The sequence below is a fragment of the Acanthopagrus latus genome, chromosome 5 (genome assembly GCF_904848185.1).
Source record: "Acanthopagrus latus isolate v.2019 chromosome 5, fAcaLat1.1, whole genome shotgun sequence".
In the NCBI taxonomy this organism is placed as follows: Eukaryota; Metazoa; Chordata; class Actinopteri; order Spariformes; family Sparidae; genus Acanthopagrus; species Acanthopagrus latus.
Window position 1 is genome coordinate 252,097 of NC_051043.1, and position 14,042 is coordinate 266,138.

The window sequence follows — 14,042 nt, forward strand, 5'->3', positions numbered from 1 at the left end:
TTTAGTTCTCGGTTACATCCTTGTTTGCTATACGGCTAGCTAAAGCTAACAACAACGGTGGGCCTCATTGCAGCACGTCGTGAAGATTAATGTGTAATTGGCTACAAACGGTTTTGTTCAGACGTGATCTTTTATATTATGTCAGCAGTGGACTTAAGTGATCAGACATTGTCTTGTCACAGCTGTCTCTGTCGGGATACTGCTAACGTCCAGTTAACGGAACACAGAAAACGATTTCTAATGATAATAGTTTGATCATTTTCCAGGAATAATGTTGCACACTGGAACTATGCTTCTACTGCTATAGGGCCATTCTGCAACATGACCCTGATTGATCAGTAGACTCTTAGCAGAGAGATACAGGGTCACTTCTTATCAACTCAAGTAGGGCCTCCCAGTTCACATCATTGGATTTTTATTGAAAAGAATCTGTTCAAATAAATAAATTCCTGAGGCCTGTAAACACCCTACATCTATATTCAGAAATAGTTCTTTGTTGTTGTTGTTGTTGTTGTTTTTTAAGTTAAGTTTTTTTAAGTTAATGTCCTATACATTTTGTTTTATTTTTATTCTGTGTATGTATATCCTAAACATCACCAATCAACTATTTTTCCCCACTGGATTGTAATTTGTTTTGAGCATCCAAGAAACACTAAAAACACTTGACAGCGTGTATTTGTCTATGTAGTTGTACCAGAACAATCTGTCATTTCCATTTTCAAAAAAATTATATCTCCACTACTTTTTACTTTAAACTTCTTTCTGTGTAATATGTATGTAGTTCTGTCACATCTAGAGGTTGTTTGGTAGTTCATCATAAATGTTGATGTTTTAATGGTAAATATAGCTTCAGAGCTGAAAACCCCGCTTATTGGTTATTTTGAATACAGATTTTCCCCGAAAGGATTATTTGAATGTTCTTAAAATTTGTATGTGAAATTGCATCGATGTTGGTTTTGCTCTGGCTGTTGTAAGTTTTTGAAATGATTTGAACCAGCACATTAATTGTTACATACATAGTTATTTTACGTTAAACATCGGGGGTATTAATTTTTCCATTTAGGAAGCACAAGTGGTTGTGAGTCAGTTTCACCTGCTTTGGTATCAGTGAAAGTGACACCAGGTGCAATGGAGAGGCTGAACCAAGACAACACCCAAAAAGGGAATGGTTTTACATGCGATGGCCTCAGACAGGTGCTCTCTCCTTATTCTTCCTGACTGATTCTTCACTAGTTCTCTGTTCTGATAGTGTCCTTGTCACTACTGGTAGCATAAGGTGATACCTGCAGACCAATCAGGTTGCACAGGTATCCTCCAGGATGGCATGTCATTATGTGCGTCCGCAAAAAGGTTGTGTCTTCCCAGCACACTCTCAAGAGCATGGAGATGACAGAAGAACAGCCGTTACACGAGGAGAGTTGAACAGTACCGCTATCTGCTCCTTTTGTTAGAGGGAGAACAGAAGGAGCACTGGCAGAGCATGAGGGCACAACGTCCTCTAGTGGGACCTGTGGTCACAGCCCAGCCACTGTGCAACTCAATTGGCACTTGTGAGAGAACTCTCTGGCTTTACTACACTTTGAATAGATTGTTGTAAAACTGGTATGTTGGCTCACCAAATGTGAAGAAAAAGTCTCTTAAGAGTTTATATAGAAATATAAGTTATTTTCAAAAGTTAATATGCAACAGGGAAATAAGCTCATGTTTACATCCAAGCATCGTTAGGCAAATTATCAAATTAATTTAATTACATTTGACCATCATAAAATTTATTTAAACATAGGCCCACTGACATTAAGTAACAAAGGACTGTCCGTAAATTATTTCTAGTGTAACGGTCCACAGAGCTGTCACTGTTGTGCTTGTAGGGTAGACCTTATGCTTTAAATATGCTTTAAATATAGAGCCCCCCCCCCCCAAAAGTTCCAGGAAGTGCTTAGCAGGCAATAGAAAACAACAGGAAAACCACGATTATCAATAAATAATGGCCAATGAATGCTTTGCTCTGCCACATTTATATTATTGTGTTAATAGCTTCAAACCCCATTAAGTTTATTAAACATGTACAGACCTTGACATCGTAATCATACTATTTTCTGGGTTTTTTGTTTTTTTGTTTTTTGTTTTTTTTTACTTGAGTGAGGCAGACTGATAGGTGACTGACAAGTCTGGACTCGGCATTATGATAAGTGTGTTCTAATTGGAAATCCTTGGCAAATGAATTAAATTTTGATTTGAATTAATTGCAAATAAATGGAATTCTATCACTATTTTCTCAACTATTCTTACTTATCAATATATGTGTGCTTGTGTTAATTGCTTTGAATGTTTTTTTTTTCCCTAACTTTCAGACTTGAGGGAGGCAGACTTACTAGTCGGGGAGCCAACTTTTCAAAAGCTTAATAAAATGGGTTGAACCTGACATGGTCTGCCATACTTTTTATTTGTGTTTTTTCTGTTAACTTTGACCCTAAGAACCAATAATTGGAGGGTCTGCTCTGCCAGAAATATTGTGGCCATTTTAGTGTATGCACCCCACATTTTTTATCAGAAAAATGTTTTTGTTTTTTTTTGTTTTTTTATAATATTTTCATCCACTTCATTGGCAATCAATTATTCCTCCAAGTTATGACATCAGTCAGTATGCCATTCTTTTCACCAAACAGTATGCTCATTCCACAGAAAAAAATGTAAGAATCCAACCAAAATCAGTGGACTTGTGGAAATTTCACTACTAGTTGGCGATCGACAGGCTCAGAACCTCAGGAGAATTTTAGACATTAGTCTATTTGCCAGCCCATAGACCTCCATTGTGAACCTAGAAATTTTGAGTACACCAAAGTTTTAAGTTAAAAATGTACAGTATGGGTCCCCAGCAATAAGAAACTGATGGATGCTAATTTGCATATGTTTGGCATATGTATGTTGTTATTAGCATTAATCACCAATATGGGCAATATTTCAGCAACCAATTTGGACAATATTTGCTTGGTTTTGGGGGTTATTGAGGATGCTGAATTAATTTCTGACATTTTCAAAATTGGAAATGGCAGTTTTAAACCAAAAGAGGCCATATTTCAACTCCCAGTGGGCCGATTTTTATGAATTTTGCGTCAATTTAGAAGTTTTACCTGAATCTATACAGATAAATAGGATAGTAGCATATTTATGAACACAATTATCCAACTGACGCAGAATATGCACATTTTAATTCACAAAACATTACACTCTGAGGTGACATTGGAGATAAAAAAGGCAAGTACCATGTCAAACTAGAAAACTATGACTATGGCTAAATAATATAGAGAAAGGAGTGTAATGCAAGTTACAGATAGAACACAACAGTCCTGCAGTACAGGTACAGGTTTTAAAACACAAGTATAGCCAAAAAATCAAAGCAGAAAACTTTATGTGCACTAGTTATCTATTAACTAGAAAACTTTCATCAAGCAAGAGTGCCTGTTGCACTGTCAGTATATGTCATATCTGGCGACGTTCAGAGATGCAGACTTCCTGTGGTTGTCCAGAAAACCTCACTGCCTCTCTTTGCAAGTCAGTAACTCCCTCCTATCCGATGAAGTGAAGCAAGTCACCAGGTAATACTGTCATGGCCTTGAGGGCGGACACCACTGGGATAGGAGGTGGTGTCACACCCAGAAAGAACGTGCATAACCAGGATAGACCGACAGTGCTCACCAAGATTCTCTACTGTCTAACTGATGTTGAGAACAGTGCCATCCCATCTCTCCATCTGCAGGTGACATGTGATACCCACCTTCCAGCTCCAATAGACCATGAGCACAAACACATCAGGGTCATCACTGAGAATATGGACAGTTTAAGCACCACACCAGGCTGCATCAAACTTGTGTTAGATGAGGGGGACATCACCTTTGTCATGATCGACAATCCTGTCTGCTCTGCTGACCATCTCTGTGATCTCTTATGTTGTGTGTGCACAGGAGCTCGCCTAGCCTCTGCTTGTTTGTCTTGTCCCTCATCACTATACCGTGGCTAGGTAGGGGGGTTGTTAGTGAGAGTTGGTACTCTGTTAAGCTTTCCCCAGCTCTTCCTTGTCTCTCGTGGTCTTTGGCAGAGACTTGCTCGTACTGGTCAAAGATAGCAAATGCTTGGGTGATGTAGCTATCAAGCCTGCGGCCCAAGCTGGCTGCGAGGTCTGCCACAGCGCCTGACGATGGCCACGCCATGTGGTAGACGAACTGCAATTAGGGGTGTAACGAATTCATTTTAACGATTCCATTCATATCATGATTCGTGGTTGCCGATACGATTCAAGGACGATCTTGGTTCATTTAGAACGATACGATTCGATTCAGTGACTTGAAATTGATTCAGTAACTTTTTAGCCAAAAATTCAACCAGTGTGACTGTGAAGTAAATATCTGGATACTGGACAGTACAGGTGAAGTTTCCTAGATCCCTGATGTTTCTTTTAAGGGAATCAGGTTAATTATGGATATGAACAAGTAGGGCTGGGCAATATGGAAAAAAATGTTATCACAATATGTTTTTCCATATTGATCGATCTCGATTCTTATCACAATATGTAGTTTTTGCAGATGCTACCAGTGTGAGGGACATCCTGAAGCTTGAAGAAACAAGAGATTCACTGAAATGTTATAATAAAGTTTAATAACATAAAAATTAAATAATTTGCCTTCCAATAATGAGCACAAAATGTTTTTAAGGTCTTCATGCAGACAAAGGATTCACATTACACCCCCACATCGTACAAATCTTTCCATTGGTCAAGAGAGCAGCAGGGCCCACAACTGACAAAAGAAAATTCAGAGCAGCACTCTTTCACTCATACAGAGTTTTATATGCTTTCAAACAAGTGCAAACTAGTAAGTGACTGGTCACTTTTCACTGTATTTTACATTTTTTGATTTTGTAAACAACTTATTTAAATAACTTAAACAGTTATTGAATAATAATAATCTCAAATATTTGTAGAGGCAGCACAAAACCAAACTAAGGAAACTTGTGGGTCATAGCCTCTGACACATTCACGTGCTAAACAAAGACAAAATGAATGTAAAAACTAAACCACTATAATACTGTTATACTGGTTTTACCTCCCAGAGATTTTTGAAGTATTGAAGTATACACAATAATACAAACTTTTTCTTACTGAAACATTGTATATAAACTGTGACAACTGTCACATCAAATTGCTTTGGCTGGGCAGTGAACATCTCAAGTATAAAAAGAGTAAACGTGGCCCTGGCACGATGGCAGTTCATAAAGCTGTGGCAGCGCCGTCTAAGAAAAGTATTGTGTGTGTGTGTGTGTGTGTGTGGTGTCGTGTCAGCTTCAGCCCACAGAGTCACACTCTCAGTGTAATTACTGGGGTGGTGCCATCTCAGGTGATGGAAAAGATTTGTGTGTTCCCCGTCCTGGCTGGTACCAACCGCCGGCATATTTTGCAGACCGGCTTCGCCTGCTCTTGGTTGCTTTTGCCGCATCCAAACGGCATCCAAACCACATCCACACAATTGACGTTGTGTTACCTTTTTTTTCAACAATGTCTTCGGGCTCAGGTGATGTAGTGATGTCGCTTTCACGTTTGACATTATTTTCGCTGTCCTCGACTTCATATAAACAAGTCAACAGCAATTAATGGCAAATGTATTAACCTTTTATTTGAATGAAGTGCAACCAGGGGGTTAACCTTTTCTGCTCTCATTTTCAATGTAAAAAGAGTACAGTAAGTGCAACCAACATTTCTTCCGGTTGAATTAACAGTAGGTTTACCTGTTACTTCTGCTGTTGTTTACAACATAAAAAGAGTACATTAGTAATATCAAAAACAGAGTGCAACTGACATTCTGCAGAGCTGACATTACCTTGCGCTGCTGCTGCAGCAGTAATGCTGCTAGAGGTGTCTGGATGGTCGGCGTTGTGTGAAATCCCATGGCGCCTTAGTAGGTGGTTAGAGAGATTAGTCGTGTTTTTTACTTGGCTTTACATATTCTACAAACAGCGAGTGACTAAATTAGAACATCTCCGTCTTTGCAGAAGCCAGAGTGTTTCCGCACACACTCACCGTCTCCTCTGCCATCTGCCATGCTGCGTTTTGTTGCTGTTCTGAGATTGGCACTGCTGTCGGCATGTGCCGATGATGTCACAGACGGGCAGACTGAACCGAGTAACGTTTAACGTGTCTATATTGTTAAAAGTGCTAAAAAAAAACACATCTTTAATGTTTGCCGTGCTTTAATCCAATTTGCAATTTCCTAGTATCGATAGAATCAATTCTGTACCATTTCAAATGATTTTTATTCGACTTCATGTCGCCTGGAAAGGCCAATTTGCCAAGCACAGATCGATGTAGTTGGATCTTAGGAATATAAATTGTTTCAGCGATGTAGTAGATGAATCGTTACACCCCTAGCTGCGATGCATCAACAACTGGTGGGTGGAGATTCAGAACAAGGATTCCAAGATGCTAAGCAATCACATACTTATTACCGTTTCTGAGGTATCCATACTCAGTGATGATGGATGCAGGGACCGGGCCAAGTTTGTAGTTAAAGAGGGTAGAGAGCTCCATTCTTCTCTTGTTCCACACCACCAGCAGCCAAGCAAACAACGCCACAAGGTTACATATGATCTTCCCATTGACCTTCACTCCTTTTGTCCTGAATTTCGTTGTCACCACCTTATTTGAGATGGGTGCATGAAATCCCCCAGGAAGCGATGAAGAGAAAAGTGTGCTCATGTCCTGCCTGATCGTCAGTGCATCTTGCACATTCACCTTTCCATCCGTCACCTGGCCATTTATGATATGGTAGAGGGTAGCAGTCTTGGTGGTGAGTGGGTGAGAGTTTTCCCACAGCACTCTCATACCCTCTTCTTTGTGTCTGTTGGGCTACATTGTCTTTTCCAACTCTTCAGCATCACTGTACATCTCGTCAGATGACTTGGAGAGATGGGAGCAGATGCCGAAACATTGGATCCACACTGCGACATACTCAGGGTTGGTGGAGATGCCCTTTATGCCTCCTACTCCCTTCCCTTGCTTGATGCATGTCTGTTCAAACATATCTCCACTCACTGCAGCTGCACCATCTGAGTGGTGGCACACAAGGCTTCCGGCGAGGAGGTCATCATTGGCAGTAGCAGGAAGGCGCTGCATGTCACGCAGATGCCATGTGATTCATGTTGAGTAGTCCTGATGACCAGTGGCAAAGAAATAGGGCAGCATCTCTTGAAGGCATTGTTGTTGCAGCAGCCAGTCACCCTCTCTTTCTGCCTGCCAGAACTTGTGAGCTATCAGGATTGGGGTGATGAAGAAAAGTAGGCTAACTTTTTTCGGTAGTAGTGGTAACATTAACTCTTGATGTATTAATTACTGTGGATTAAGTGTCTGGATTTTATGCAAAAGAACTCCTGCCATATTTTAACAATTTAAACCACCCCAAGAGACGGCTTAGAAGTAGGCTATAGAGATATTGGGCTATAAATAACATTTTAAAAATGAGATATGCACTATATACACTGTAATCTTGGTTATTTGCTTCAATTTGATCAACTAGCTTTCATTGAGATGATATGTTGGGCGAGGCACAATTAAGTAATGATTAAGCAACAATGAAAGGGAGATTTAGGTTAAATTTGGCTATCAATAATAATTAATGATTACAGTGGGGCAAAAAAAGTATTTAGTTAGCCACCAATTGTGCAAGTTCTCCCACTTAAAAAGATGAGAGAGGCCTGTAATTTTCATCATAGGTATACCTCAAATATGAGAGACAAAATGAGAGAAAAAATCCAGAAAATCACATTCGATTTTTAAAGAATTTATTTGCAAATTATGGTGGAAAATAAGTATTTGGTCAATAACAAAAGTTCATATCAATACTTGTTATATACCCTTTGTTGGCAGTGACAGAGGACAAACGATTTCTGTAAGTCTTCACAAGGTTTTCACACACTGTTGCTGGTATTTTGGTCCATTCCTCCATGCAGATCTCCTCTAGAGCAATGATGTCTTGGGGCTGTCGCTGGGCAACATGGACTTTCAACTCCCTCCAAAGATTTTCTATGGGGTTGAGATCTGGAGACTGGCTAGGCCACTCCCGGACCTTGAAATGCTTCTTACGAATCCACTCCTTCGTTGCCCGGGTGATATGTTTGGGATCATTGTCATGCTGAAAGACCCAGCCATGTTTCATCTTCAATGCCCTCGCTGATGGTAGGAGGTTTTCACTTAAAATCTCACGATACATGGCCCCATTCATTCTTTCCTTTACACGGATCAGTCGTCCTGGTCCCTTTGCAGAAAAACAGCCCCAAAGCATGATGTTTCCACCCCCATACTTCACAGTAGGTATGGTATGGTGTCTTTGGATGCAACTCAGCATTCTTTCTCCTCCAAACACGACAAGTTGAGTTTTTAACAAAAAAGTTCTGTTTTGTTTTCATCTGACCATATGACATTCTCCCAATCCTCTTCTGGGTCATCTAAATGCACTCTAACAAAATTCAGACGGGCCTGGACATGTACTGGCTTAAGCAGGGGGACACGTCTGGCACTGCAGGATTTGAGTCCCTGGCAGCATAGTGTGTTACTGATGGTAGCCTTTGTTACTTTGGTCCCAGCTCTCCGCAGGTCTTTCACTAGGTCCCCCCGTGTGGTTCTGGGATTTTTGCTCACCGTTCTTGTGATCATTTTGACCACATGGGATGAGATCTTGCGTGGGGCCCCAGATCAAGGGAGAATATCAGTGGTCTTGTATGTCTTCCATTTTCTAATAATTGCTCCGACAGTTGATTTCTTCACACCAAGGTGCTTACCTATTGCAGATTCAATCTTCCCAGCCTGGTGCACGTCTACAATTTTGTTTCTGGTGTCCTTTGACAGCTCTTTGGTCTTGGCCATAGTGGAGTTTGGAGTGTGACTGTTTGAGGTTGTGGACAGGTGTCTTTTATCTGATAACAAGTTCAAACAGGTGCCATTAATACAGGTAACGAGTGGAGGACAGAGGAGCCTCTTAAAGGAGAAGTTACAGGTCTGTGAGAGCCAGAAATCTTGCTTTTTTTGTAGGTGACCAAATACTTATTTCACCAAGGAATTTACCAATTAATTCATTAAAAATCCTACAATGTGATTTCCTGGATTCTTTCCCCCCATTCTGTCTCTCATAGTTGAAGTCCACCTATGATGAAAATTACAGGCCTCTCTCATCATCTCATCATCTTTTTAAGTGGGAGAACTTGCTCAATTGGTGGCTGACTAAATACTTTTCTGCCCCACTGTATTTGGGATAATTAATAATTATGATAAATAATATGATCCAACTTGCATTGGATCACCTCGGGCCTCTACCCTTGAAGAATGCTATGCTATGCTATGCTATCTAAGCCCAGTTCGGTGTTACCAGTATTTGAAGAAAAGGTGCTTGTGATTGCAGGAGAAGGTTGGGGTTCCAATGTTGAATGTTGCAAGGTTTGATGGAAGTCAGCAGAGGAGGAAACTGACCGCAGTTATAGATATGTGTTTTAAAAACAACAGCTTTATTAGTACCTTGTGGTAATAAAAAAGAAGGTTGAATCTTTTGACGTCTTACAAAGTCTTTATTTTTTTAACTCAAATTACATGTTGTAGTATCGATAAGTATCGGTACCGATAAGGATTATCGATTGATTATCACTTTTGGTTTAAACTGCCATTTCCAATTTTGAGAATGTCAGAAACGGATTCAGCATCCTCAATAACCCCCAAAACCATGCCAATATTGTCCAAATCGGCCAAGCAGTTGCTGAAATATTGCCCATATTGGTGATTAATGCTAATAATGCTAATTACACAAATTGCCAAACATATGCAAATTAGCATCCATCAGTTTCTTAAGGCTGGGGACCCATACTGTACATTTCTAACTTAAAACTTTGGTGTACTCAATTTCTAGGTTCACAATGGAGCTCTATGGGCTGGCAAATAGAATAATATGTCTAAAATTCTACTGAGGATCTGAGCCTGTCGATCACCAACTAGTAGTGAAATCTCCACAAATCCATTGATTTTGGTTGGATTCTTCTTTTTTTTCTGTGGAATTAAAGATGAAAATATTGGGAAAAAAAGTGAGAAAATACCTGTATCTGGAATGCATTTATTGACAGCCTATCCAACCCACTGAGGAATTGAGGAAAAAAATTTTTTCACATTTTTTAAAAATATAGGGTGCAAACACTAAAATGGACACTTTTTTTTCACAATATTTCCGGCAGAGCGAACCCTCCAATTATTCGTTGTTAGGGTCGAAGTAAAAGAAAAAACACAAATAAAAAGTATGGAAGACCATGTCAGGTTCAACCCATTTTTGAGACTTTTGGCTCCCCAACTAAACAGGTGACTAACATGATTTGCCAATTGACTGCACAATAAGTACCACTGAACAACTTGTCTGACCAAAATAATGTAATCAATAAATATGTTCATTCAAATGTCTATTAATTAATGTCTTTGTGAAGACTTGCTGTGTCCATTTAGTCTGAAATTTGTTTGAACAGCAGTTTTTGAGGGTGAGAAAAAATCAGCAAGTCACATTAAATTTGACTCACAACAGCATTATGGTGATGATAATATGATATCAGATGATGATAACTGTGTTCTGATAGGAAATGGGAAAAATCAGTGGCAAATTAAATTTTGATTTGAATTCATCGCCAGTAAATGGAACTCTATCACTACTTGTTAACTATTGCTACTTATCCCAAATTTACTCTACTCATTGATACATAATGCACTTAATACCACAATGAATTCCTTGGTAGTATCTAACAGTATCTAAAGAAGTCAAACAGATCAGCATGTCAAGCTGTTTGTATCCTTTCTGCTATGTTGTCCTTGAATACAGTCTTCAGCATGGTGTGCTGTGCTGCATGGGCATGCTCCAGTCGCTCGAGAAAGGCGTGCACATGTATGGCTTCCCCAAAGACAGAGACAGGAGAAAAGCATGGGTGGCTAAAGTCAGAAGGAGCAATTTAACCACCTACAAAGAGTGTGACAGCAAAATATGTGAGGTAATCATATTCAAACAATGCATTTGCACTTCTGCACACTTTCAAATACCACACAGCTGGTATGTTTAAGATTTTTGAATAAAGAACAGGGAACACAGAATAAGAAAAACAATGCTAAAACCAAGAAGTTAAGTTGCCACCCCTCCCAAGAAGCCTATGATGTCATTCACCACATCGAGGAACTGCTTAGGACTGGTTCCTCCCTCATGGAGCTTCCCAGTGCAGTGGATGTGTTGGAGAAGGAAGCTCTGGCACTCTCCAGCAGGCTTCCGTCATGCTGTGGAGTAGAAGAAAAGATCATTAGGAGATTTATTAGGTTGAGGTTGCGGATTGCAGCAAAAAAGAAACAAAAATTGACAGGAAAAAACAACACTTAAAAGATGGCCATCTTGGAAGCAAGAACCAGACCAAGATGGTGAAAAAGAACAGTGGCCTAGGTTCAACATCAAGCAACACCAGAACAGCTGAAAGTGTTTCAGGACGAAGCCAACATCACTGCCTCTCCACCTACTTGTATCCAGCAAACATCACTGTTCCATTGTTTATGGCACAACTGTTGTACTGCACTGCATGATGTTGCACAGGTGTATCAAATAATGACTGATAGTAATAGTTATGTGTAGTATGATTCCTTTAATAATATTGCAAGGTAATAGCCATTAAGTATGATTCATTAAGCCTGACCCACCTTACTGTGTTTTCGGTCGCACTGTGGTCCTCTCAGTACTCCTGGCCTGCAGCTTCACTGACGCTCCACATGATATCACCTGTTAGGGACAGTTGTTTAGTATGACTGCTTGAAAAACATTGCATTCATTTTGCAGGGCTGATTGCATTCCAGCGTCATGCCGGATCTCTGGCATACCATCTGGCATGACTGCAAAAAAGAAAAAAAAGTGGTTTTGCAGAGAGATCTAACATACACTTCTCTTTGTTTACATTTTGATGTAGAACTTCCTAGAGGAAAGATTTATAATTTAAGATTACTTTTTTGAATTTAAAAATTATCAACAGGTATTCTAATGAATTATTTGTTTATAACTACTTATTACTGAATCGATATTGAATTGTGACCTAAATAATCAAAATCGAATCGTGAGGTTGTTGACAGTACCCAGCCTTAATAGAAGAGGTCGGTAGCGTTGGAAAGCCTTTTGGGAGGTGGTGCTACTGTAATATTAGCTCATATTGGGTTTGTTTATCTCATGTCTGAATGTTGTCCATTTATTTACATAAAATTCACCATAGTCTATCATTTAATGGGCTATTTTTCAAAACATTTCTGAGAGAGAGACATTATGAGTTAGCAGTTCATAATCAATGTTCTCATATCATAAGCTTCACCCATAACTCTGCAGCCTTAATGATATTAAATTGATGTTTAACTACTATCACACTCCCTAAACATTAACCTCGCCGCTAGTATAAATTGACAGCATAGGATTAAGTAACAGAATTTACTTTTATCAGCCTGTTGCATGTGTTGCTATCATTATCCAGGGTGCTAGCCTAAACTTTTATCTGTTAATATTCTCTAAATCGTCTGGGACAGACTGGGACAATCTGCCAACATACTTAATTACTCATTTAAATTTTAATTCCGATGCACTACTGATATGAAAATTGTGCCGGTTTACCCCGAAGCGGTTTGAAGGTGGGACATCGGGAATATTTAGGTTTGTTGTGAAATCCGATATTCCAGGGTATACTTGGCCGTTTTTGACTATTTTTGATTTTGCCATTATATTTCACCTTCAAAACTATATACTATTGTATTAACACGATAGACCTAAAATCACAAAAAAAAAAACATAAAATCCAAGTAGAAAAAGTTACATATTTTTTGTGTTAAAAACCACAAATATGTTTAACAAACCATTTTTTATTACTTAAAATGCAAATACAAATTGTGGTTTGCTAAATATGTGCATACATTTTAAAAATGTACAAAGTTATATGTAACTATTAACATTTAAATGCAGGCAATGCTCAGGTCAGCCTTAGCTCCCTCCAGCTGAATGAAGAGCTGCACTGCCTGCTCCACATTTAGCAGTCTCCTCATTGTTTTGACTCAATAAACAAAAAAACGACTGAACTACACAGTGAACACACTACACCAAACACACATAACACACTAACTACACACTCCTAACACGCTATGTGTCACAAATCTCTCAACTCTCAATATTGCTGGCTGTCTCTACACCGACGGTCATTGCCTGTCATTCATCCGCCTCTGTCCTTCCCACAACTTCCCATTCCTCAACAATCAAACGTGCTGCTCTCGTGACAAAAGCCTGTTTTTACCATTTCTTCCTGCACCAGACATAAAACAAACCTAACGGCAATGTTCACGATAAAGCATGGTAGACATTGTTTACCCTAAGTCCGGTTTTGGACCTGCCGGTGCGTCCGAGATTCCGATTCCACTTTGTTGTCCACATGGATCTCCTCAAACCCGAACAGACTCGGTCCAGACTCGTTTAGTCTCATTAATCCACAATAGTCAGTCTAGATGCACAAAACGGGACCGAACCGCCAGCAAAATCACAGGCCAGCTTGTGCCTCTGCAGGTCTAAATCCGCTTGTTTCTTAAGGTATGTCGTGGAAGTGAGCTCTGCAGTGATTGGCTCTGGTGTGCATGTGACTGTGGTGGCTCCAGTGGACAATGCTCGCAGAATTTGTAAAGCATTTATAAAATGATTTATTAACGGTATCATTGCAGTCCAAACAAATCTGTTGAAACTCTCGGGTCAGTCTGATCCTGATCCGCAGAGATATTTGAGGAACACGAACATACACACACACACACACACACACACACACACACACACACACACACACACACACACACACAGATTCCTTGCTTTTATAGAGATTATTATTATTTGTTGTTTGCCGCTTGAGCTCAAATTCACGTGAGCTGGAATGGGCCAGAAACTTGAAACTTTGCCCAGTGATTGGAAATGATGAGCATCAACTTTTATTGA

The 14,042-nt window shown here is 39.6% G+C and overlaps 1 protein-coding gene across 3 annotated transcripts in view; it reads left to right on the plus strand.

The window, feature by feature from the left end:
• golph3 (golgi phosphoprotein 3) overlaps positions 1–14,042 on the plus strand; it is a 34,323-nt gene that overhangs the window by 876 nt on the left and 19,405 nt on the right. The window contains exon 2 of one of the 3 annotated variants that reach the window (XM_037096913.1): positions 10,887–11,052. The exons of the other annotated variants lie outside the window; for them this stretch is intronic. Coding sequence (XP_036952808.1) covers positions 10,912–11,052 — 141 coding nt within the window. The 5' untranslated portion in view covers positions 10,887–10,911. The remainder of the gene's footprint in view (positions 1–10,886; positions 11,053–14,042) is intronic. 3 annotated transcript variants of the gene reach the window in all.